This window comes from Schistocerca gregaria, chromosome 6 (assembly GCF_023897955.1).
Source record: "Schistocerca gregaria isolate iqSchGreg1 chromosome 6, iqSchGreg1.2, whole genome shotgun sequence".
NCBI lineage: Eukaryota > Metazoa > Arthropoda > Insecta > Orthoptera > Acrididae > Schistocerca > Schistocerca gregaria.
Window position 1 is genome coordinate 2,671,482 of NC_064925.1, and position 27,459 is coordinate 2,698,940.

Sequence of the window (27,459 nt, forward strand, 5' to 3'; positions counted from 1 at the left end):
AGCTTAAATAATCATGGTCTCTTAACCCTTTTTCCCTCCTCGATGAATCTATAGGCTTCTCATGATTTCCACTATTGAATGCCTAACCATCTCATCATATTCTCCATTGTGCAGTGTCTTCTCTCTCCTCCATGTTAAACAAGACCAATGATTTGCCTCATCGTCCTTCTAAATAGAGTTTAGTGAGTGATGTTGTAGACCATGAACTTTGACAGGCATAGCCCATATCAATTCAGGCAGACTGGGAAAAATCTTACCTTCATAGTCTCGGATGTTATTGAATTTAGCATATGTTAAAATGAAGGACTTAGTAAGGAACACACATTTTTTCTTTTCTTCAAAAAAATTTCTGCTCTGAGATACAGCCCTCCAAAGATGAGACTGCACATACCATTTTAAAGGTCCAAATTTTTGAAATTTTTTTAAAATACCTTATCTCTGGAACAGGTCTAGATATTTTGTTGGTTTTTTTATTTGAAAAATAATTGCTTTATGATTACAAAGAAATCCTTCATTTGGATTTATCTGTCAAAGTTCTTTTGCTATAGTGTTCTGAACTTTTTTTTCTTTCCAAAATGCCAATCCATAAAATTTTGATTTTTTTTTTCTGTTGGTTAGTACCATACAGTTCTAGATTCCCTGAAAAGGAGAGTTTCTACTTTTAGGTTGAACAGGTTTTATAAACAGTTGAAATTTTTGCCATACATAAAACCTGTTTTATTACCACATTATCATATAACAGGCCCATAAAAATCAAAACCTAGCCTTATTTAACATAATTTTAGTTTTTCAAGATGAGTAAGAGACTCATTTTTCAAGCATTTTAAATGGTTCCAAAATGTATGTGAAAGGTCCAAAGACTTAAACATTTCAATTTATACAACTTCTGTGCACCCTGTTGTGTACTGAAATTAGCCAGTCAGTGAACTAATAATGTGTTCCACTGCTTCAGTATCTTCCTTTGATATAGAGTCATGCCTTCCTGTTGAACCAATAGGAACTGTAGTACTTAAAATCTTCAAAACATTGTGAACAGAAAATGAGTGCTGATGGTGTTGTTGCTGTCCTGTAGTTGGAAACCTATATCCAGCAGCTGGTCCATGTGGTAGCATAAAGTTCACTAAAATTTCGTTTAACTCATAATTGGTGTCTATAGTCTCTGCAATCCACCAGTCACAGTCATACACACATGCCACAAACATCCCATTCTCAGGTTGGGAATCTGGATATTATCCTACTTTTTCTGAGGTGTTGGCCAAATGAACATAATTTCTTTTCTTGCTCTTTAAAGTGCGTGCAATATGAGTTTGCCCATCACTTTGAGTCCAAATGTGTGTCTTCTCAATTCCTTTCACAGGAGTAGTTTGTTTGGATCATTATTCTTTTTTATGCTCATGGAATTCTTCGATTTCCTCTTTGGACAAAAGAATAAGAATGAGGGCTGTGGATGTGTAAGATTTCACAACTCTTGTGAAATCCTCAGCCTTCTGAATTGCAGCTGTAATTGGCCTGGAAAGATTATGGTTTGTAGCACGGTGCTTCAGCAGGTCTCCTGCACCATCACAAGGCCCCTTCCCATGACCAGTAGCACTGTATACTCAGTCAATTGGAACAAGCAACTTACTCAATTCAAACAGCTGGTAACGATTTTTAAAATGTCTAGGAGCACCATTAGAAATAATGATGATCTTCTCTGCCCTTATTTGCAGTTGAAAAATTTTGTACATTGCTAGCAAAGCATGTACTGAGTTATGTCCTGTGTCATCACTTATAATTGCAACACTTGTGGTCTTGGGTTGAAAATATGTCATTCCTACAAAAATTGAAACCTGGTCATTATGCCAATGATACTCTAGAGCTTCTTGCGGAAGAATGACTGGCTTTACATCACTAATGACTTCACACGTCCACCCAAGGTGTCATATGTCATGTGCTGCAGCAAGTTCTTCAATGTTGCCACACATAGTTCAAAATTCGCACAGTACACACATAAACAGACATCTGTTTGTGTGTGTGTGGAACTACCCACTTAGAGCATAGTGCATAAAATTTTGATCTTCCAATATGTGAAGTTGTATAGTTGTTCTTATAAACTGCAAAAGTTTCTTTAATACTATAAGTCATGTACCTCTTCACTTTTACAACTTTTTGACCTTCAACTGGGAGAAGAGTCCCATTTATCTTCCAGATAAAATGACTGCACTATTTGAACTTGAGCTGCTTCTACAGGATGACTATAATAGAGATCTGGTCTTCCAAAGACTCCTTTTACAGACATCATATTTCTTGATTTGTCTACCGTGTACTTTGATGCTGATGGAACATGGTTCAAAATTTTTTTCTTTGAATATATCTCTGGAATAATTGTTAAAACTTGCACCTTTTCACTGTAGGATGCACAATATTCAACAGCTGAATTGATATTTGTGAAAAATTCCTGGCAAGAGGTGCAAAACTGCTTTGGTTCATTTTCTTCTAAAGGTGGAATTTCTACTTTGAAGAGTGTGGTCGCTTTAGCTGTAGTGTATTCATCTATAGCATTAGCAATTTCTCTGTGATTTCTTGATGCATAGAGCTTATGACTCTACATCACTGACCATGGTTTCTTAACAGGGCTAACACCTACCTCTGTTGTTGACTGGTTCAGGGTATTTAAATCTTCCTCTATTGATGCAAAATCTTTATCATCTGCACCATGGGAGGCTTTACCTTGTTCAGATACTATCATTGTTGTTACTCTGTCAAAACATAAAAAGTCATCACTGGAAACACCTTCACTTTGAAACAGAGTCTTCAAATGAGAGCACTTATTCCCAACCTGAACAATGTCTGTATTTTTGTTTGTCTTATATATCACTCTTTTATGGGTATGCAAATAGTCATCACACTTCATTCTCTTCTGGTCCCAGTCAGAAGATGTTTCAAACAGTCCTGCACTGCAACTATATCACCTGGCAGATTCGTCATGAAAACACAGAACTCATTGGATGGTCTCAGATTTCGTAGAAGCCTCTGCAGTAAACAAATTAGCACTGAACAACTACAATACAGAAACCTGCAGTGAACAACCACGACAAAGAAACTGACTAGAAACTACAAGTGTAAGAAATATCTGCAACAACGAAAATGAAAAGAAGTAACTGCAACGAAGAAAGTAATAAGAAATAACTGCAACAAAGACAATAGAAATAAACACTGTAACAAAGAAATTAGTAAGAAACAACTTCTGTGAAGACATACATTACCCATGAAAGTTAAAAAAAATTAATAATAATTTTTTTTTAAATAAAACCTGTCCATCTTAAAAGTAGAATCTCTCCTTTTCAAGGAATGTAGAACTTTAGGGTGCTATACAAAATGTCATTTGACTAAGGCCTCCCATCTTGTAGACTGTTTGCCAGGTGCAAGTCTTTCGATTTGACACCACTTCGGCGACTTGCGTATCGATGGGGATGAAATAAAGATGATTAAGACAACACAACACCCAGTCCCTGAGAAAAATCTCTTACGCAGCTGGGAATCGAACCTGGGCCCTTAGGATTCTGTCACGCTGACCACTCAACTATTGGGGGCGGCCTTTATGGTACTAATGAACAGAAAAAGAATCAAAATTTTATGTATTGGCATTTTTGAAAAAAAAAAATTCCATAAATTATAAAAAAGTTCAGAACACTATGGTAAAAGAACTTTGACAGATATATCCAAATGGATGATTTCTTTGTAATTATAAAGCAATTGTCTTTCAAATTAAAAAAAAAAAAAAACAACAACAAAATATCTCGAACTGTTCCAGAGATACATCATTTTAAAATGTCTTCCGAAATCTGCATCTTCAAAATGGTGTTCAAGTGTCACCTTTGGAGGCCTGTATCTCGGTGCAGGAATTTTTTTTTTTGGTGAAAACAAAACAATACGTGTTTCTGACTTACTCCTGAATTTTAACATATGCTAAATTCAATAACATCTGAGACCATGCAGGTAACCCCCCTACCTCAAGTGATATGGATTATGCATCATATTCCTGTCCCCCACACCTGCTGCCTCCACCCTTCCACCTTTCTTCTCCACACATCAGCTGCCTTCCTTTGAAGCACCAGCTACCCCTCTTTCTGCTTCCCCCTCTTCTTTCTCTCTGCACCCAGCCCGCCTGACAAATGCCTTCAGCCTAGTTCATCTGTGTGTGTGTGTGTGTGTGTGTGTGTGTGTGTGTGTGTGTGTGTGTGTGCGCGCGCGCGTGCGTGCGTGTGTGTTTTCTCCAACTTGACAAAGGATTCGTTTGAAATAAATAAGCTTTGTTGTATGACTGTCGATGGCTCAACACTTCTGCTATTTGTGAGTGCTCCCCTTTACTCTTATTTACATTCTATCTTAACTTTGCTTCCATTTTCAGGTATTGGACTTTATCACATGTGATAGGGATTTGTTGCTTAAATTATTTTACAGGCCGAGGAAACATCTGTCTTTCAAATGTATCAACTCTTTTAAGTCGCATTTGATTTCACTGTTTCTAGAGTATTATGCTTTCTATATGTGTATCATAATAAAAAAGTGATTGACAATTTAGGATGAAAGGGGAGGATGTCAGTACATCATTATGTGCAAGCACAATATAGCTCTGGCAGCAGCAGCGGTGCAGTCCAGTAGTGTGTGGATTTGTATGTAGTCTCATCACTTTCCCAAGCAGTTTTATAGTCAAATTCACACATCTTGTTAATGAAGGATAGCACACAGATACATATCACAATAGTTATGTTAGAGACCACATACGACAGGTGAGTGGCAACTGGTAGCTGAGGCAACTGTGCACAAGACAGAAGGTGTGACCAAACGCATGCTCTTCCTTTTTGTTGCTGTGGTACCTGTCCTGTAAATAACTAGCAGTCATTCACTTTGCTGTTCTGTGATAAGTATAAGTATAGGTATAATGTCTGTATTTCACCTCTGATTTCAAACTTAATCTATGTCCAAATATCAGGGAGTGATCTTACTCCAATCTTGACATAACCACGTAGTACATCCTAGTTTCCTTCATTTGCTGACCCACTATTGTTGCTTGTTATGTGATTTTTTTCTGCCACACTTATCAGATTATCTTCCCTTGGCTCATCAACACAATCTCATCTGCATATCATTGCCTTTTATGGTATACATACATTTTTTTCTTCGTTCTACCTTCCACCAACCCCACCCCTGCCCCCTGTCTCTGCTCCCAACACACTATTACAACAGTGGAATGAATAAAAGTGAGAGTAATGTACCATCCTGCGGCATTTCACATTCGACTATCTCATATCTTTCATTACAGAGTATGATCACTACCAGCCGTGGTATATAAACTGATCCACTTTTTTAATCAGACACACTCACGATCTTGTGTTTGCTTACGTGGTGACTCCTATCATACACTTTGTAAAGTCAGTGTACGGGGTGTAAGTGTCTATGTTATTCTTGTTATATTTCTAGGTCACTTCACGTCAATAGTCTGAGTTTAGAAATCATCTCCAACTTACTGTGTCAGATTCTGTTTGTATTTGGAGTGTAGCCATCTGTACGTGCTACAGGTAATTCTACAAATTCTTGTCTCTCAATATTCAATGCTTCGTCTTTAGTAACCTGTTTATTTAAGGCTGGTGAAGATTTGCAAAGAGGATGTAAAAGTTTCTGCCTTTTTTTGGGATGTTGTTTTCCATCAGATGGTCAACAACTCTCAACCCTTAGACTAAGTGCTGTAGTTCAGCAGATGTATGTTTCAAGAGTTTTGATTTAGTTTCACAGCATCAGACACACTCGAGATTATCAAGAAATTTCTTTTTAACTAAAGACATTCATAGCTCAGATAGCCTGAAGAAGTTCTCCCTTTATTTGAATCTGCAAATAGGCAAATTTTATTCAGGCAGTTTTAACTATTAAATCCCATAAGGGCCATTTCCAATGCAGTTCATTCGTCATTCACTAGAATCAACAAGTTTCTCTCTTAAGTCACCTTGATTTTGTTTCTGTATGTGTTTTTGTGTATTTGAGATTCTTTCACGCAAATTTTCATCCATGAGGAAAGGCAGTTGTTTATTGTTTTGAGATTATTGCTGTTTCATACCATATACTTGTGAATGATCGGTGCCATCGCATCATCCACCCAACCTAATTTCAAGAAAGAAAAAACAAAAATAATTATTGGCTCTAATTTGTGTTCTATTTACACAAAAAAATCTTCTGAGATAATCATTCTATTCATCACCACTTTCATTGGCATCACTAGTGGAAGAATCATTGTTTTCACCATATTCCCAGAGAGCAACATCCCCGGTTCTGCGCAATTTTCATTTTTGCCAGTGGTAGCACAATGTAATCCCATGTACATTTCACCCACTCACAAATTTGGGACAAATCTGGTTATTAATTCTTCCACAGAGCATGAACTTTGGGTTTTCATCAGCCATCCATAGCATATATCACTGCTAAGTGCAACTTTGATTGGCCAGTTTATACACACATCTAGTGGTTGCAGGGTGGATGTGAGGCCTCCAGGGATAATGACAAAGTTAGTTTTCCCTTTTTGTTATTTGTCTCACACTTCCACTGTTGTATGTCTCCAGAAGCTATCCAGGACCAATATATTACATCAATTCAGTAATGCACCAGGGCAGCATTGCCAAACATGCCTCACCCAGGCAACCACAAGGTCACTATTCTTCACTCTTATGAATTTGCTATCACCATTGTTCCTCGCTCTGATATTTTTGGAACAGTTTTCCTTTCAAATATCGCATATGCTGGTAGCTTTCATCACGTGCCAATTACACATAGCATCACTGTACACCTTTACTTTTCATTGTCACCAGTTCATATCATGAGACCAGGTTCCCCTTTCCTGTTCGCGGTGTTGTCAAATGGTACCTTGGAACAGACTGGTGTTTAATCCGCATTACCAGTTGGCATTAATACAATATATAAGGAAGTTCACAGCACAAATTTATCACATAGTGATGGAAAATTCACTACTTTTTTCTCTTAATTGTGTGGAAGCTGTTGAGTGGTGATAGTTTTCCTTTGGAAGCCTAATCCATTTCGATGAAAAATCTTGTGGCCAGCCCCAGCTATGCCTAGTTCTTTGGCCAAAACCTATGCTTTGAGTTGGAACATTTCACTAGGCACTGCTCATCCATATTGTTGCTTCTCATCTACGTATCACAGAGCCTTTTTATTATTTGAGGTCAAGATGCTTGGCAATTTTGGCCGTGAACGCCCAGCGGTTTCTGTTCATTTCTTGAAGCTACATTTTCTCTATTTTTTTCGTCAGTCATGCGTGCAGTGTACCTTCTATATGCTTCATTTTCTTTAGAGATAATGAGAATTTGTAGCCATAATTAACAAGTTAACACATGCTTAATACTTCTCTTCTAATGTGCTACTGACACGTTGCACACTGAGGCTGCAATGACGCTATAGTATTTTTTTCGTTTTTGAATATTTTAATTGGTTTGATGTGGACTGCGATGAATTCGTCTCCTGTGCCAAACTCTTCAGCTTAGAGTAGCCCTTACAACCTTTGTCCTCAATTATTTGCTGGATGTATTTCAGTCCCTGTTTTCCTCTGCAGTTTTTGCCCTCTACAGTGCACCCTAGTATGGTGGAAGTCATTCCCTGATGTCTCAACAGATGTCCTATCACCCTGTCCCTTCTCCTTGTCAGTGTTTTCCACCCATTTCTTTCCTCTCCAATTCTGCACGGAACATGCTCATTCCTTACCTTATTCGTCCACTTAATCGTCTACATTCATCTGAAGCACCACATCTCAAATGCTTTTATTCTCTTCTGTTACAGTTTTCCCACAGTCCATGTTTCACTTCCATAGAACAGGGTGTATATGACCCAGGACAACCGGGAAATCCGGGAAAACATCGGGAATTTTTTCACCCGAGAAATAACTGGGAAACACCCGGAAATGTTTCAGAATTCCAGGAATTTTTCATTGTTTTAGCTTTCAGCTAAATTTTTGTAATTTTGACTGGTAAGAATTGATTCTCTAGCAAAGAATGTTACTATATCCTGCTACTGGAGAATGATACTACAGCAATAAAATATAAACGAGAGAAAAAATAAAACTTAAGTGGCAAAGGAAATGCGCAATTTACGACAACAAAACACTGTGCACGCGCAAGAGTCTGCAAATAGCAAAACTATGTCAAAGGCTGTAGGCCGAAGACTATGTAATTCTTCATAACAATAAACTGCTTGCTATGAGCATGACGTCACAACTATTCACATTAAGTTCGTTTGACCAGTCGCCAGCGGGCTGATGCCCATTCGCAGTTGGCTCGCGTATGAGCAGTACCTTCTCCGATTCCCGCTACTTGAAGCATGGCTGTTAGCTGTATAGGCATTAGCAGCAGGCAGCCAGATGCTAACGAAAAAAAAAAAATTCTCGCGCGCCCTAGCTGCCAGATTCTCTCATGCGCAGAGTTGTCTGAGTTGTAGTGTGGAAGGGATTAGTCTCCACGTGACCCGTGTTTACATTAAGTGATTTCGCTGCTTCTCTTCATTTACAGCTCCCATGTCAAATGAAAACAAAACGGATTGCTATCAAGTGAATTAAAATACAGTCACATAGTTACAGAGGACAAAAATGTATTATTAGTTTCAGTTTTCTGATTTGATTTTATTTCTAAGTTATAAGCAGTCAAGCATTAATTGCCTTGCAGAACAATGAAGTTGTTTTGCAAGTTTGCTAAAGAAATTTGGCTTTATTAATCTTTCACCTAAGGCAATCATTTTATTTGAAACAAAGTGTTTCATTCCACAGTATTGGTTAGTTCCAACTGTTTGCTGAATTTCAAGTGTGCGTTATCATCTTCTGCCATGTGTGGCATTATGCTATAATAAAGAAACAAAAATGAGATCGTAGAGTACAGGTACTCGAAGAAATCCCAAAAACCACACTGAAAAACTTAATATCAGATGGAACCTACTTCATTCTGAATCTGGAAAAAAAACAATGTGCACTTCAAGCCAAATTATGTATTTTAGCATGGTTTTCAAAAGTCCGATGCTCTTGGGAGTATCCTCTGATGCCCTGTTTCTTTTATATTATAATGTAAGCTCTCATAGTGCTTTATACATATTTACATGTGGGCTTCCTACACCACTGCAGCTGCTCATGCTCAATAATGCCTGTTTTCTGGCGCTCTCTGGCAGCTAGTAAATCGAACCTATTTCTAACAGTTTCCAGATAGTATTGCAAACGGTGGTTTGAAAAGTGTTACTTCCAAAGCAACTTTTTTTTTTACGCAAGTTGAATTATGTTACGTGTGAGAAAGTGGGATTGATTTCTAAATCACAGAGCATTTAAAATTGAGCAATGTATCTTAAAGTATAACACACGCAGAAAACGATCAATATTACATGCGAAAGCTTAGCTTTTCTTGTAGCTATCCTATGTACATTAATATAAACCTTTAACTTTTTCGCGCTACATAACCAGTGATCTTGCTATTGGCTGACTATAACATGTGTCTTATGCTCTGAATATCTGCTCTCATCAGCTGACGAGATCACGTGGCATGAGATACTGTATGATTGGCTTGCAAAAGGACATCGCAACCTCGGTTTCAATGCTCCGGAAACTAATGCGCTGTGCTTGGTGCAATTCGAATTTATACTTTCGTAATACAAAATTATGCAGCATATGTTGGTGCAAATCAAAGGTCTTTCCAAAACTTCTCTCCCTCGTCTTTTTTTACCCGGGAAGTTCTACGCGAGTGTATAAAATGTTAACCATTCAAAGAATTGATACGTTTTACAGGTCCAAGGGAAAATTTACGTAAAACCTACTGTCACTTAGCACGAAAGAAGTGTATTTTCGCCCAGGATAAAGCATATTTTTTAAACGGGATATCCGGGAATAATCCGGGAATTTTTTTTCCTTGTCCCCTTATACACCCTGTAGAAAGCTGTGCTTCAAATTTATATTCTCAGAAATTTCTTCCTCAAATTAAGGCCTATTTTTGATACTAGCAGACTTCTCTTGTCCTGGAATGCCCTTTTTGCCAGTGCTAGTCTGCTTTTGATGTCATTCGTGCTCCATCCATCATTGGTTATTTTGCTGCCTAGGTAATAGAATTCCTTAACTTCATCTACTCTGTGACCATCAGTCCATTGTAATTTTCTCGCTGTTCTCGTTTCTACTACGTCTCATTACTTTTGTCTTTCTTCAATTTACTCTCGGGCCATATTCTGTACTGATTAGACTGTTCATACCATTCAGCAGATAATGTAATTCTTCTTCACTTTAACTCAGGATACCAATGTCATCAGCAAATTGTATCATTGATATCCTTTAATTCCACTTCTGAATCTTTCTTTTATTTCCATCACTGCTTCTTCAATGTACAGGTTGAACATTAGGGGCAAAAGACTTCATCCTTGTCTAATGCCCTTTTCAATCCAGCACTTCATTGTTGGTTGTCCGCTCATATTATTCCCTCTTGGCTCTTGTACATATTGTGTGTTACCCGTCTCTCCTTATTTTTCTTTAGTCTTGCTTCTGTTGTCAACCACAAAGTCAGAATTACCTCTCTGGTGCATTTACATTTCCTGATAGTCATCTAACACATCCTCAGTTTCATTTTCCATTCTTCTGTATGTTATTCTTGTCTGCAACTTGGATGCATGAAGCTGTTAAGCTGATTGTATGATACTTCTCACAGTTGTCAGCCCTTGCAGTTTTTGGAATTGTGTGGATGATATTTTTTCTAAAGTCAGATGGTACGTCATCAGACTCATACATTCTACACACCAACTTGAATAGTCGGTTTGTTGCCCCTTCCTCCAATGCCGTTAGAAATTGTGATTGAATGTTATCTAACCCTTCTAACTAATAAGCTCTTTAAGTCCTCCAAAGCTCTTTTGAATTCTGATTCTAATGCTAGATCCTCAATCTCTTCAAAATCGACTTTTGTTTCTTCTTCTATCACATCAGACAAATCTTCCCCCTCATTGAGTCCTTCAGTGTATTCTTTCCACCTATCCGCTTTCTTCTCTGCATTTAACAGAAGAATTTCTGTTGCACTCTTAATGTCACTGCCCTTGCTTTTAATTTCAACGAAGTGTTTACTTCCCCATGTGCTGAGTCAGTTCTCCGACAATTTTTTTTTTTCATGCAGCTATTTTATCTTAGCTTCCCTGCACTTCCTGTTTATTTCATTCCTTGGCAACTTATATTTCTGTATTCCTGAATTTCCTTGAACATTTTTGTTCTTCCTTCTTTCATTGATCAACTGAAGTATTTCTTCTGTTACCCATGGTTTCTTTGCACTTAACTTCTCTGTACCTATTTTTTCTTTCCAACTTGTGTGATTGCTCTTTTTAGAGATGTCCATTCCTCTTCAACTGTAGTGCCTACTGAACTATTCTTTATTGCTGTATCTATAGCCCTAGATAACTTCAAGTGTATCTCATCATTCCTTAGTACTTTCGTATCCCACTTCTTTGCTTGATGGTTGTCCCAACTAAGCTCCTAAACTTCAACCTACTCTTCATCACTACTATGTTGTGATCTGAGTCTATCCTCCTCGGTAAGTCTTACAATCCAATCTCTGTCTGATCATGATATAATCTAACTAAATCTTCCTGTATAACCTGGCCTTTACCAAGTATACTTCATCCTCTTGTTATTCTTGAACAGAGTATTTATTACAGAATTCAATTAGTCTTTCTCCTCTCTCATTCCTTGTTCCAAGCCCACATCCACATGTAACCTTTCCTTCTATTCCTTCCCCTACAACTGCATCCCCTGCGGTTCCGGAGGTTAGAATAGGCCTGAGGTATTCCTGCCTTTATCTGATGGTCTCCTGTAGGTTTTGACCTCCATTCTTCAAACTTTTCCCAAAGAGCGACCCAATTAGTGGAGGGCGCCTTACAAGGTGCATCGTGTCCATCATGCATTGAGATCTTTAGCCCACTTTCTCATCGTCGCATTGCAGTCCTGCCCATTCTCCATCTCGTGGGTGAGGTCACCTTCCTGGGTGCATTTTCCACCATGCACTATGCAGTGACGATTTCAGTGTCGACGATGACCATGGGCTTCTTTGCATCTGATATCCAGCACGGTAGCCAGTCCGTTGTGTTGGGGCCACCATGTACCCTGTTGGTTGTAGACCCCTGACCACACAGGGATCCCTCTGCTGATGCCTGCGTTGTTAACTCCCCACATATGCCAAGTGCTAGATGCCCATCCCCCTGGGGAATTGGGACTCCCAGCAATGGCCGTCCTGCCAGGTGGCCTTTGCTGCAGCTGGGTGGCGCCCGTGGGGAGGGTCCCGTCGGAGTGGGTGGCATCAGGGCGGATGACACGCGATGAACTGTAGTCTATCTCTTGCTGGTGGTGAAGCACCAGCAGTCTCTAAGCGATCAGGAGCTCATTTCAGTGTACAGAAGTATGACCCCAAATCGTTCCCCTCCCTGGCCACACCATAGGAGGAATGTTAGTCTAAGGATGGCAGCAGATCTTATTCACCCCGGTACCTTATATGTTCTAGTGCAGATAGGGCATCTTTCATGACAATGAATCCTCAGTTTTTGTTGAGCATTTAGAGGACAAGTTCAGGGAGGTGGAGGGCTTGTCCAAAGTGAGATCTGGGTCAGTCTTGATCAAAACAGCATCCTCTGCCCAGTCACAGGAGATACTTGCTTGTGACAAGCTGGAAGATGTTTCTGTAACCATCATGCCCCATAAGAGCTTAAATATGGCCCAGGGTACCATATTTCACAGAGACCTTCTTTTGCAGTCCGACGATGAGCTGTGTGCCAATTTAGAGCAACGAGGTGTACATTTCATCCAGCATGTCCACCAGTGTCCAAAGGATAATCAGGTTGCCACCAGTGCCTTCCTCTTGGCTTTTGAGGGCGATACATTTCCCGAGAAGGTCAAGGTGATGATCTGCCGATGTGATGTAAAGCCATATATCCCTCCCCCGATGCGGTGCTTTAAGTGCTGAAGTTTGGCTGTATATCTTCCTGCTGCACTTCTAGCCTCACATGTCGAGATTGTGGACGCCCATCACATCCCAATACTCTATGTGCTCTCCTCCCGTCTGTGTCAACTGCGGAGAGCACCATTCGCCTTGCTCACCAGACTGCAGGATTCTCCAGAAAGAAAGGAAAATCGTGGAGTAAAAGACCCTGGACAGACTTACCTACACTGAGGGTAAGAGAGAATTTGAATGACTGTATCCTGTGTGTATGACATCATCTTACGCCGCCACTACAACAGTTCTGGCACCATCAGCTCCACCAACCCAGGTCACCTCTCAGAGCTGGAAGACTACACCTGCCCTCTTGATGGTGGGGGGCATTTCCCTCCCTGTTGCTCCTGCACCACCTACTTCTGGAGCAACAAATGGCTCTGAGCACTATGGGACTCAATTGCTGTGGTCATCAGTCCCCTAGAACTTAGAACTACTTAAACCTAACTAACCTAAGGACATCACACACATCCATGCCCAAGGCAGGATTCGAACCTGCGACCGTAGCAGTTGCACGGTTCCGGACTGCGCCCCTAAAACTGCGAGACCACCGCGGCCGGCTCTAGAGCGACACCCTCATGACCATCGGGGACGTCCATCCCCACTTCTAGGCCGGAGAAACATAAGTCTTCTTCGGCTTCTCTCGCTAGGAAGGGGTCCCTTCGGTCACTGCCTTCCCAAGTTTCTCCTAGTGGGAAAGACGACACCTGCCAGTGGCTGAAGAGCCCAAAAGCAGCTGGTTGTAGGGCTTCATGCTCATCCTCAGTCCCTTGGACTGGTCCAGTGAAGTCCTCCCAGCCAGGGAAACCCAAGGAGCAACAAGAGAAATCCAAAAAGAAAACCCCTAAGACCAAGGAAATTGCGGTGGTACCCACACCACTGCTACCTACAAGCTCTGCACCTGACGATAGGGTGGAGATTTTGGCGTCCACTGAGGACCTTGATCTCGCCAGGCCCTCAGACCCCATGGATATAGACTGCTCAGGCAATAAATCGGTAGCAGCTGGTGACTCTGAGTTGTAAACTGCCTCTTGAATGTTGTTGCTGAGTGGCACGTCCAGGGAGCCATCCACAAGGTGCAGTCATGGGCTCTAGCCCACGGCTTCCAGTTTTCAGCCGCAAAGTCATGTGTCATGCGCTTCTGTCAGCGTCCTTCCGTTCATCTGGAACCCGCACTTTACCTTAATGACGATCCACTCACTGTAGGGGAGACTTATCAATTCCTATGACTGGTTTTCGACACTCAATTGACTTGGCTCCCTCATCTTCGTCAACTTAAGCAGAAGTGAGCAACGCCAATTGGAGTGCAGATCGCGCTGCACTGCTGCAGCTCTACAGAGCCCTTGTCCAATCCCGAATTTACTATGAGAGTGTGGTTCATGGTTCGGCAGCACCTTCAGCATTGCATTTACTTGACCCTGTGCACCTCTGTGGGAGCCGATTACAGACAGGTGCTTTTAGGATGAGTTCGCTGACCAGCGTACTGGTGGAGGCATGTGTCCCTCCACTGCAGGTGAGATGTGTGCAACTGCTCACCAGTTACGCAGCACACGTTCATAGTTCCACTGAGCATCCAAATTACCGTCCTCTTTTCCTGCCCACAGCAGCCCATCTCCTGCATCAGCCGCCCAGATCGGGGCTAACGATTGCAGTTCCCGTACGGCCCCTCCTCCCTGAACTGAAGTCCTTCCCTTTACCACCTCTACTTCACGTACGCCTCCGTGGTGTACGCCTCAGCCACAGCTTTGTCTGGACCTTTTGCATGGCCCTAAGGACTCCGTTAACCCCGCCGCTCTCTGCTGTCACTTCCTGTCGATTCTTGATGTGCTCCAGGGCTCTGAAGTGGTTTACACCGACGGCTCAATGGCTGATGGTCACATAGGCTTTGCATATGTTCATGGAGGACATATTGGGCAGCACTCCTTGCCAGTTGGCTGTGGTGTTTTCACTGCAGATCTGGCAGCCATATCTCATGCTCTTGAGTACATTCGCTCATGCCCTGGCGAGTCATTTCTCCTGTGTACTGACTCATTGAGCAGCCTACAAGCTATCGACCAGTGCTACCCTCACCACCCTCTGGTAGCGTCCATTCAGGAGTCCCATCTATGCCCTGGAACAGTCCTGCCATTTCGTGGTGTTTATGTGGACCCCAGGACACGTCGGAATCCCCGGTAACGAACTTGCCAACAGGCTGGCCAAACAGGTGATGCGGAAACCGCTTCTGGAGATAGGCATCTCTGAAGCTGACCTGCATTTTGCCTTACACTGCAGGGTTTTCTGGCTGTGGGAGATGGAATGGCATAACAGCACACACGTCAAACTGCATGTCATTAAGGAGACTATTAGTGTGTGTAAGTCTTCCATGCAGGCTTCTCACAGGGAATCAGTTGTCCTCTGCCAGCTCTGCATTGGCCATACGTGGCTAACGAATGGTTACCTATTCCGTTGTGAGGACCCAACCTCAGTGTCACTGTGGCTCCCAAATGACAGTTGTCCACCTCTTGCTGGACTGCCCACTTTTAGCCACTCTGTGGCAGACTTTTAACTTTCCAGCACCCTGCCTTCGGCGTTGGGTAACAATGCCTCCACAACAGCTTTAGTTTTACGTTTTATCCATGAGAGTGGGTTTTATACTTCTATGTAGGTTTTAGTGCATGTCCTTTGTCCCTTTGTGTCCTCCACCCTAATGCTTCTAGGGTGGAGGTTTTAATGTGTTGCAGAGTGGCTGGCTTTCCCTTTTTATTCTTGTGGTTGGCCAGCCGCTGTAATCTGCTTTCATGTTTTACTCTCTTCTGTTTCTAGCATCTCTGTTGTTTTCTTGCCCTCTTTTGTTCCTTTTAATGTTCGTTGACTTAGCTTTGTTCTTGTGACTTTTCCTTTCTTTCTGTTTTGTGTTATATGTTTCGTCCATTTTATTCTCACGCTTGTGGCTTTGTTTTATTAGGAACAAGGGACTTCGTAGTTTGGTCCCTTCACCTGCCTTTAAACCAACCAACCCTACAACTGCATTCCAGTCCCCCATTACAATTAGATTTTCATCTCCCTTTACATACTGTATTACCCTTTCAGTATCCTCATATACTTTCTCTATCTCCTCATCGTCAGCTTGCGATATCGGCATATATACCCAAACTATCGTTGTCACTGTTGGTTTGCTGTCGATTCCGATAACAACAACCCTATCACTGAACTCTTCACAGTAACACATTCTCTGCCCTACCTTCATATTCATAATGAATCCTACCGTTATATAATTTTCTGATACTGTTGACGTCACACTACACTCATCTGACCAGAAATCCTTGTCATCTTTCCATTTCGCTTCACTGGCCCCTGCTATATCTAGCTTGAGCCTTTGCATTTACCTTTTCAGATTTTCCATTTTCCCTATCACATTCAAGCTTCTGATATTGCATGCCTCGAATCATAGAATGTTATCTTTTCGTTAGTTATTAAATCTTTTTCTCATGGTCACCTCCCCCTTGGCAGTCCCCGCTTGTAAATCTGAATGGGGGACTATTCTGGAATCTTTTGCCAGTGGATAGATCATCATGACATTTTTTCAGTTGCAGGCCACATGCCCTGTGGATACACATTATGGTCTTTAATGCAGTGGTTTCCATTGCCTTCTGCATCCTCTTCCCATTGATCATTGCTGATTCTTCCACCTTTAGGGGCAGTTTCCCACCCCAAGGACAAGAGAGTGCTGTGAACCTCTGCCTGCTCCTCTGCTCTCTTTGACAAGGTTGACTTCTTATGCCGGAAATCTTCAGCCGCCAATGCTGATTATTAATCAAAATTTAAGTGATGATGGATTTCGAACCCAGGACCAATGACATTTTGATCACTAATCAAAGACGCTACCCCTAGACCATGGGTGCACACTGTAGTATAACAGGATCTATTGTTGGAAGTGGAGCAGTACCAACCTTTTTACAGTTAATCTGTGCGCTCCAGTTTTTTATACTTAAATTTGAGAAAAGATGTGTGTGGATTATTCATGTATCTATGGTAATTATAAAATGTATTTTGAGAGAAAGAGAAATCATATTATATTGCGCTAAGCAAAAGTTGAAATTTTTAAACAGCATGGCATATCTTAAAAACCAGTCACCTCATTTTGAGTTAACATGTAAATTCAGTGAAGTCCATTTAAAGAAAGGGTTTGTGGCTGATCCTGATGCTCTCCTTGTGCTTGTCTAATGGTTCAAAAGGCTCTGAGCACTGTGGGACTTAACACCTGAGGTCATCAGTCCCCTAGAGCTTAGAACTACTTAAACCTTACTAACCTAAGGACATCACACACATCCATGCCTGAGGCAGGATTCGAACCTGTGACCGCAGCAGTCGTGCAGTTCCGGACTGAAGCGCCTAGAACCGCTCGACCACTGCGGCCGGCCTTGTGCTTGTTCATGGTGACTACCTCTCTGAAGAGAATGACATCCCCATTACCAAGGGGTGAGACTAAATAGCCAGACAGGTCCAACCAAAGTTCCCTAGCCTGTTAGTGTGTTGCTCAGAAGAGGTTCCCAAGCCTCACAAAATGCTGACTAGCCAATGTTCCCAAACCTTAGGTGGCTTGCTGAATGAATCCGAAGCAGTAATCTGTCAACTAAGTTATCTGTTTACCAGTGTTATAACAGTTTGAATTTTGCATCCAATTGTTATTTTAGTGCAGATTGGTAACAGTAGTTTTTACTCAGAGGGTGTGATTCAGGAACTGACACCTTTAAAAGAACATTCTAGTGTCACAAATTCAGAAATTGTACTGTTCTGGCTCCAAAGTTGAAACTTTAGATGCTGGTTCATCCTCTACTGAATACAAAATTTTGGCAACCAAATGACGGGAAATTTCCTGAAACTTTGTCACTTGAAAACTTTTTGCAAATCAGTAGGAACAAATTGCAGTTTCTCTTTTATGGGCAACTGTGTATGCAGAGGAAAATTTTTATTCTTTTCCTGTGCTGAATTATTCTACCTGGATTCTGATAGTAAAAATGAATTTTATTTTTGTCAAGTTTTGATGAAGTAAAGTACACAAATCAAATGGAATTTTCTTTTCTTTGGAGCACCTCAATCTACCCATTGCTGCCAGTCATTTTACAATTCATTCAACCCCATCACATGCAAATTTCATTGAGTGATGTCAGGTAAATTTGATTTAGCTTTTATACCATAATCTTAATGATGGTGACAAAAATGAGTAAATGTTTTTAAAATCATATATGTGAGGTTTTTTTAAAAAAAATTCAATTTCCATCAGATCCATCATTAAAAAAATTTTTCTGCAACTCAGTTACCATCTGTTTTCTGAAGCTTACCAGTTCCATCATGAAAAAAACAACTACTGTGTCATGTTTTTGTATGTCACTTATAAATCACATGCTTTTGCCGTGCATTAGTTCATTTGCAACAACATAAATCACAATGGGATATGAAGTAGACTCATTGTTTTACCATAATGAAAGCCTTGCACTGAATCCTGAACATCAGATATATTATTATCTGCACTAGAAACTTATGGTCTAGTTACATTAATTCACACAGAACTGGCACTAATGTAATGAAAATTTGGTTTTTTATTGTGAGATGACTGCTTGCAGCTCAGTTTATATGTGTTATAAGTTCTGTGGTTCCTTCACCTTCAAGGATTAATTGTATAAAAACTGTGCACTAGACCACCAACCTAGTTCGCTACTTGCAAGCAGCAAGTGAACTTGCTTCCACACTGTCTATTGAAATGGCAAAACTCATGGCTTTCCAGCCATTTAACAGCATTGTTAAATGACCATGCTTGTAGTAACTTACTTCACAGGTCCTTCTGGTCCCGTAATATTAAAGAGTGATGCAGCTTCTCTATGCTGTCGGCTGCTGAGCAGAGTGATACTGTACCTCCACTCCATTCCCTGCTACAGGGAATGATACCGTACCACTGTTCCATTGGCTGCACTTAATAGTTACATGCAACAAAGTCCATCAATGTCAGCGACCTATGTGGAAGACTGGCAGAAATTGGGTGTGCTGACTTCACCTGATCTTGTGCCTTTCTAGTCACATCCCATGACTGAAGGGTAGGCTCTTTACACAGTCACAGTTGAAAACCAATAGATGCATCTGGAAAAGTAATACTAGAACAAGAAATGGTTTACATTATCAATCACCCACCATTAGTGTGACACAGAAAGGAATGAGAAATTCAGTCATAAAGATGTCTGATCATCTAACCAGTGATACAAAGAATTTAATGGCTAATAAAATTAACTTCAAATTCTAATTGAAGTTGTACCTGCTTGACAAATACTCCTACTCCACAGAATATCCTCTGTGTAGTTATGCCTAAATCAATGTGTGCACATTAAGGTATTGTGAAAATCCTCAGCACATTTCAGGTTTTCCATTGAGACACAATTATGATCCATGGAATGTACAAATAACTAATTGAGTAACTGCCGCTGAATGATCATCCCATAACAAAATCCCAAAGTATTGTTTTGTGCATGCTATTGCATACCTTTTTATAAGAAATGAACAGCTCTGCCAAAGTTTGTTAATTCCAAATTGTCTGCTAACTTGCTGTCATAGCTAGTAGTGTTGGAGCTTCTACTGGTCATCAGAAATGTGGCAAATCAGTTAGATTGTAATGACACCTGCAAAAGCAGGAGGTTATGTTTTTGTTGAGATAGCCTACACTGTATGCAACTTTTAAATTGGAATGAGATTTTTACCCTCAAAAAATGGACTAGACTAGGCCGGGCCGAGATTTACACTTGTGGATCGCGCTTGTGCTCTAGGAGTCTGCTGTGTGCTCCAGCTTCCCCCACCACTGTGCTGTTCCAAGCATGTGTGTGAGTCAGATGCCTATGTGCTGACAGCTGTGGGCATGGGGAAGATGTGTTTAAAATACATTGCAACTATTTCTGAGAGGCGAATATTGCAGCATAGGTTTATAAGGAGGACTTTGTCACTAGTCTTTATTTTCAACTTTTTATTTTTCTATTAAAGAAATAAATATTTAATTGAATAAGTACGTTAAACAGTGCTAGTACTGTGAGCAGAAGTACAAAAAGCTATACGTACAGGCATTTAATGTTATGACATTTATAAATTTATACACTTTATAACATTCTCACAACCTAAAGTGTGAGTGTGGGTGTGGGTTATACAGATTTATTTCCCCAAACCACACCCCACTTCTTTATGAGGTGACTTACTTATAATTTTGCGGTCCCTCTTCTTTACGGGATAGTCAGCTGCTGGAATATCTGTTGACTTCTTCTCCATCAAACAGTGTTAGGTACAGGAACTTTTAAGCCTCTTTCTACTTATAAAATGAGTAGAAATAAAAACTTTCCTTTTCCCCAGTTAATGATGTGTTTGCCTCTGATGCACAATATAATTCACACTTTCAAGTATCAGTAAGTACCTCATACTGTCTAACATTAGAAACAAAATGAGTTACAATTAAAAAAAATAATTGGCTTGACTACCATGACTTTCTTAAAATGAATCAGAAAATACGTCTTGCTTCAACCAAGGCTGAGTCGCGAGATTAAAAGAGTACTTTTTCAACTGTTCTTGTTTCACATAACAATAGTAAATGACACAATAAGCACAGAGCTGCATATAGATTCCATAGTTCTTCCTTGCTCACTCACTAACATATCTGTGTATTGCCTGACGGGTACGTGTCAGTGCCATTGGACTGCCTCATCTGCCTTTTTCCCACGACTGATTTTAAACCTGCTTACACAGACATGTGACACACAGTAGGTACGATTCTACCATCCCACACTCATATCTAGAATATCGTGTGTTCGAGGTGGTAAAAAGCTGGGTATAAAATCTGTGACTTTTGTCACGATACTGTCCCCTTCTTCTAGGATCAGCACCTATACCTTGCTTGTGGGTTGACCTCATGAGAGCACTTCCTCTTTCCATTCTGGTAGGTACGCCCCTTATAAACATCCCTGTTTTTTAGGCCTCAGATTGTCCTTTCTCCACATAGGTACGCTTGCCCTTTATACTTAGTGAATGCCAGGTACACCACCCTTATCCTTTCTGAGTAGGCCTCACAGTTCATTACCCTAGTATACATTTCTTTGTATACCATAATAAAGTATATTCTGGTGAAGCTATAAATCTATTTTAAACTTCGCATTCATTCTTTAATATATTAGTCTTCAACTACTCAACACTTCTATATTTTCAATAGATGTTATGTCTACATATACTATTTATGTCCAACTATCCTTCAATTCATCAGAGTTTTTATTGCACTGACATTGATCACACCTTTTCCTTATGTATCCATTACTCATTACTATTTTATAGTAAGATGTAGATTATTAGTAACCACGGAAATAAGGGGGGACTTCAGTCATAGAAGTTTATTAATATCGAAAGAGGGAAAAAATGGACAGGTCCTCAAGATGAGAAGTAAGAAAGGAAAAAGTAGATATGGATGCTAGGATCAAAGAAGAGAAAGGAAAAAAAAAAACCAGAAGACAGGAAACCCTTCCCACCCCCTTCCCCAGGATCCCTACTGGGGTACTTGAGTGAGACACCTGAGGAGGTTTGGTGTTAAATTGTCTCCTACAGAATGGGCTTGTCCCACCTTTATCTTTTGAGGTCCCCAGAGGAAATCTTAGCAACTCTGTGGAAACGGCAAATGAAGAAGAATCAGGCACACTTGTTTGTGAGGGTTGTTTGTAAGGTGTGATGTGTGTGTGTGTATTAGTCAGGATTTATCTGTTCTTGTAAATCATGATTTTAGCTTTAGTACCCACCCCTTTCTAAATTTATACAAACCCTCCCAACTATATTACATCTCACAAAATATATAAAATCCTCTACAAAAAATAGAAAATTTAAATGCTGTGGTATGACAGTTGTTCAGCTAGTCACATCATATTATATTTTCCACAAACATAATACTCTGTTTGATTTATTTCGTCTAGACATCACTTTTTTGTGATTCTCTTAAGTTGTTCTCTATTTTATAGTCATATCCGGTTTTCTAAGCAGTGAGAGAGTTTTAGATTTTAAAGGAATTCGATGCAGGAAAACTATTTTGGAAGAAACACCGAAAAAAACTCGGGATCCAGTGGTCATCACTCTGCCCGTTAACTCAGAATGTTAAGGTCCCTGGGGGATAGATTACTCCGTCTGGGTCTCATGGATCTGATATTAGCTTTATTCTGAGCACTGGCAGACCAGTAATTTTCTTTAAATTTCTTTTGAAAGTCCTCCCAAGAGGAAAAATTCTCGATATTTACTGTACCCCATTCTGAGGCTTCCCATAACAGGTACTCCTCCACAAATTTGATCTTCTTGGAATCTTCCAAATTTTTTGGCAAAGCCTGGTTAAATCTTTTTAAGAAATGTCTCGGATGTACCTCTCCATCCACCTTAAACTAAGGGAACTGCCTAGATAACCCTGAATTAGCTCCCCATTTAAATCAGTCACATCTTCACTAGTTAATACAATGTTAGGTGAAGATACTCTTTTTTCTACTTTATCTTGGCTAAGCTTTATCTCGTTCCACAGGTCGTCCATACCCTTCCTGGTAGCATTAAGTACAGAAAAAAGAATGGGCAATACATTGCTGGATGTTATTCTCTCGGTACTTTTCGATCTATAATTTCCCCGAATTGTTCCTCCAAACTAATTACATTTATAATATCAGAGCTAGCTATTTTCTCTTTGAAATTTCTTTCTACATTAGCTACCTGTGTATTGACACCTTTGAATGACTGGTATTACCTCATTCTGCTTATCTACACTCTCTTTCAAAGTATACATTCCCTGTCTTACACCATTTTATTTAATATTGTACACATTTTCAAAAGATTCTAACTTTTCAATAAGTTCTGATTCTACATTATTACATTTGTTCTCAATGTTAAGTTCTAACCTTCTCGACAAATCTTGAAAGGTATCATTCTGTTTCTGACTAAGGTCAGTAAACATGATTTTTATGAGTGATCAAAGAATTTGTCAGCTCATTCTTTAAATCTACTTTTAAATTCTCTACTTTATTACTTATGGTGTCAAATTCAGTCTTCAAAGCACCCATGCATTCACATAGATTACTAAGTTCCTTGCTATGGGAGTTGACAAACCCAAATTAGTTGTGTGAATATTTAGTTTCCCTCTGAGCATTTAATTGAGAATTTACCAAGCCCATCTCTTTCCTTAGAGTCTCACTCTGAGCATTTAATTGCAGACTCTGAGCTTTAATTAAATTTATCATCTCAGCCCAGTCAGGCACTTCTTATCGAACTTTCATGGCCATAGCCGGTTCTTGAGTGTTTCCAACCTGTTGTATATTTTCCGTACTCTTGTATGCTTTAGATCTCGTAAGCATTTAAAACTAACTTTAAATGTGATAACTACACAAATAAAGTTCACTCAACAGTATCTTGTACCAATTCGTGCTAAAGTAATGAAGTCTTGTTTCACGCTCACCCGGCATGGAATTCTCGTAGCATAGGTGAGTGGATGTGGAGGCAGGTCAGCAGCTGCTGCCGGTGGTGTCGGATGTACATTGGTTTCCGTGTTTGCGTCCCTGCGACATGTGTGAGAGCTGTATACTCCCTGCACTGAATCGTCTTGGTTGAGACATTCTATGTGTATTTCTTCTTAGACAAAGATGTTGAAATCTCCTTTGCTGTTTTATTGTTGTGAATTTTTCATGTCTTCACCATTTTTCATTCAAATTTTGCTCCATTATATACTTGAGCATATTCCAATGTCTCAGAGTAAATTCCTTGTTGTATTATGTTTAGTTGCTTTGGCATCACACAACAGCTTCTTTTCTCATTTTTGACTGAAAATTCCTTTTTTTTTTCTTTCGGTCCTTTCACACAAGTCACCATGTTCTAACATTCTGTTGACTAAAAGTATGAAAGTAGATATACAAACCTTACATTTCGTCAATCAGTGGTGTATTTGACTTTCATGCACAATATAATTCACACTTTCAACATATATATGTACCTTTCTGTAAGTACCTCGTACTTTCGAACATTAGAAACAATATGACTTACAGTTAAAAGGAAGTTGGTTTGACTACCATGACTTTCAGAAAATACATCTTGCCTCTACCAAGGCTGAGTCAAGAGGTTACAGGAGTACTTTTTCAACTGTTCTTGCTCCACATAACAATATTCATTGACACAATAAGCACAGAGCTGAATATAGGTTCTATAGTTCATCCTTGCACACTCACTAACACACCTGTGTATTCTCTGACGGGTACTAGTCAGTGCCGTTTGACCGGTGCTTCTACCTTTTTCCCGAAACCTGCGCACACAGACATGTGACGCACAGTAGGTAGGATTCTACCATCCCACACTCATATCTAGAATCTCGTGTGTCGAGACGGTAGAAGGCTGAGTGGTTCTAGAACTTACACAGAAATTCTTGAATCACTAAAACATTTTGGTTACAGAATATGTAATATATCTGGAACCATGGTTTGCGACGTAGTTACTTGGAGTTACACAGATTAAACATTATTAAATCTGATTGGCCTTTGTCAGTTTTGTAAAAAAATACCGTTTGCACATGTATGTTGAACCAGACATTAAAATAACTTTAACAGCTTGTCTGTGCAGCCGAGGATATTGCGTTTGGGGTAATATTTTTAAGAGTTTTGTGTAAATTAGTGGATTAGACAAACAGGTCATTGATCCAGGTGCTATGCTGTATGTCTATCAGCTCAACTTGGAGGTAATGTTCTGGCATATCAGCAGCCAAAAGTGAGATTGGTCTAGCAATAAATTGAAGTTGGTGTTTGGTGTGCAAGAACGTGCAAACACTTTGAGAACTCATGATGAAATGTTTCAATTATTGAAAGGTAGCCAGTCATGCCTGACCACAGATGACTGCCATGAGTTTCAATAAATATCCCATGCCATGAACTTGAAGCTGATTTTTCCACTAGAGCAATTCTTGTTTGATAACATCAATCTCGTTTGCCGTAACCCATTACTGAATTATTGTTCCATTGCATTAAAAGGTATAATGAATTAAAATAATTGGCGATGCCCACCATTAAAGATTTCATCACTGCTCTATTTACCTGTAACTCAATATTTTCCCTGATAACCACCTTAAGTTCAGCCAGCATGCCTCGTCGCTTGTCATAAAACAAGTGCATCATATTTTACTTGTGACTGATGGTGTAATAGTGTTCTACTGACTGTTTTTTTCCAGTTTTCCAGCTCATCATAGCACGATGGCATACTAAGCACTTTGCACGGCATTGAAACTGTATGAAAAGTAAAACAGAATTGGTTTAGTTTGGCACTGAGTAATGTAGCTTCTCCACTTTTTCGATAAGTGTGTAGATGCCACTGTATTCCTAATCAAATTAAAACAACTAGTATTGTTAGCAAAATGTAAAAAGTTGACTGCCTCACTCTGGTGATGTCCAGCTGCAGCCTTTTCCTCTTCCGCCTCTCTCCTCGACCTCACTCGCTGCTTCAATCAGAGCACTAGGCAGGAGCACAGCCATAGCGCTTGCAGAGTGCTGTTTTGCCGGGCCTAGACTCCCCAGTCCACAGTAACGTGTTTTCCATATTTGCACGATAGTTCATGCTGCTGCCAGAAGAGGTATATATGTGTACAGACGTGCTGGGTCTAGTATCAACTTGTAATTTTGTATGTAAAAATTAAAATTCTCTGTCACAATAGCATCGTCAAAAATTTCTCTTCTGTATAATGGACTGCTTGTTAAGGGCTCTGCGTGATAGATACAAAAAAAACTTAATTGTATGCTTGTTCAGTACCTCTTATTTTTAACATTATTACCAATTTTATCAACATCCCATTGTCATCAGGTGGATTAAAATACTTCAACTTCACTGAATTATTTTACAGTGTGCACATGTTAGCTATTAAGCTGACATTGCTTAATTTTTTGTATCCTGAGAAATAACATTGTTAACAATGGAAAATCCAGAATGGAATAATGACAATAATATGAAAAGAATAGTTGGTACTCACAATATAGCAGAGACGTTGAGTCACAGATATGTACTACAGAAAGACTGTCAAACAAAGCTTTCAGCCAAAAAGGCCTTCATCAGAATAGATAACATACACCCGTACTCATCCAAACACAACTCACACACGTGTGACTACAGTCTCTGGCTGCCAAGGCCTGACTGTGAGCAGCAGTGCGTGATGGGTGGTGGTGGCAAGGAGGAGGCTGGGGTGGTGAGGAGGAGGGATAGTGGGGTAAAGTTGGGGGACAGTAAAGTGCTGCTTGGGATGAGGTGGGGAGAGTGTAGGGTTGGTAGGTAGTTGGGAGATTAGACAGAGGGCAGGGGGACGGTGTGGGGCTGCAGAAAAGGACAGATGTAAAAAGACTGTGGGTGCATTAGTGGGATAGAGGGCTATGTAATGCTGGAATGGGAAGAGGGAAAGGTATTGGGGGGCGTGAGGGTAGAGGACAATGACTAACAAAGGTTGAGACCAGGAGAGATATGGGAACGTGAGAAATATTGTAGGGAGAGTTCCCACCTGTCCAATTTAGAAAAGCTCATTTGGATGGGAAGGAATTGCCCAGTTGGGAACTCTCCCTGTAATATATCCTATGTTCCTGTAACCCTCCTCGCCTCAACCTTTGTTAGTACTTGTCCTGTACCAATATATCCCCATCCCTGTTCCCATTCTAGCACTGCACAGTCCTCTATTCCACCAACACACTGACAGTCTTTTTACTTCTCTCCTTTCCCACTGAAAATTAAAATCAAGCTCAGTAGGTACAAGTTACGGTGGTTTATTTGTATATGTAATGTTAGCAAATTTAAGTGACTAAGTGTTTAAGTGAATGAAAATTGCAGATTGAAATTTAATTAATAGATAATTGGTCCTGAATGATGTTGAATAGTACTTGCTTTCTGTTGAGCAAATGATTTTACGTTTATACCCTTGTGTACTTAGAGTGTTATTTTCTGTCCTAATGTCAGAATTTATGAAACAGTTCTGTTAGTACTACTGCATTGGGGCCGTACCATTAGAAAATAGCAATCTGACAACAGCTGCAATCATCCTCCATTCCTGTCATCTCTCTTATGTTCGATGATGAATCTCCAAGTTACAGATGCTAATGAACGTGCTAACATCTGTGTATATCTGTCAGTCTGATGCAATTTAGCAAGGCAGTTAGATTTTTCCTCTCTTTATTTAATTGCACAGAAATAATACATGTAAAAATGTACAAATAATGTTCAATTGCTGAATCAGCAACATGATTTTTTTAAAATTTGTTTTAGGAACTTATATATGAAGAATTTTTTTCACAAGGTGATCTAGAGAAATCAATGGGAAACAAGCCATTGGAAATGATGGACAGGGAAAATGCAAGGATTCCAGAATTACAAATTCAGTTTCTGGAAGATATTGTTATTCCCGTTTTTGAGTAAGTTC

The 27,459-nt window shown here is 40.0% G+C and overlaps 1 protein-coding gene across 1 annotated transcript in view; it reads left to right on the forward strand.

Annotated features, from left to right (window-relative positions):
- LOC126279039 (cGMP-dependent 3',5'-cyclic phosphodiesterase-like) overlaps positions 1 to 27,459 on the forward strand; it is a 227,079-nt gene that overhangs the window by 188,617 nt on the left and 11,003 nt on the right. The window contains exon 13 of the mRNA XM_049979443.1: positions 27,306 to 27,451. Within this exon, the coding sequence (XP_049835400.1) occupies positions 27,306 to 27,451 (146 nt within the window). The remainder of the gene's footprint in view (positions 1 to 27,305; positions 27,452 to 27,459) is intronic.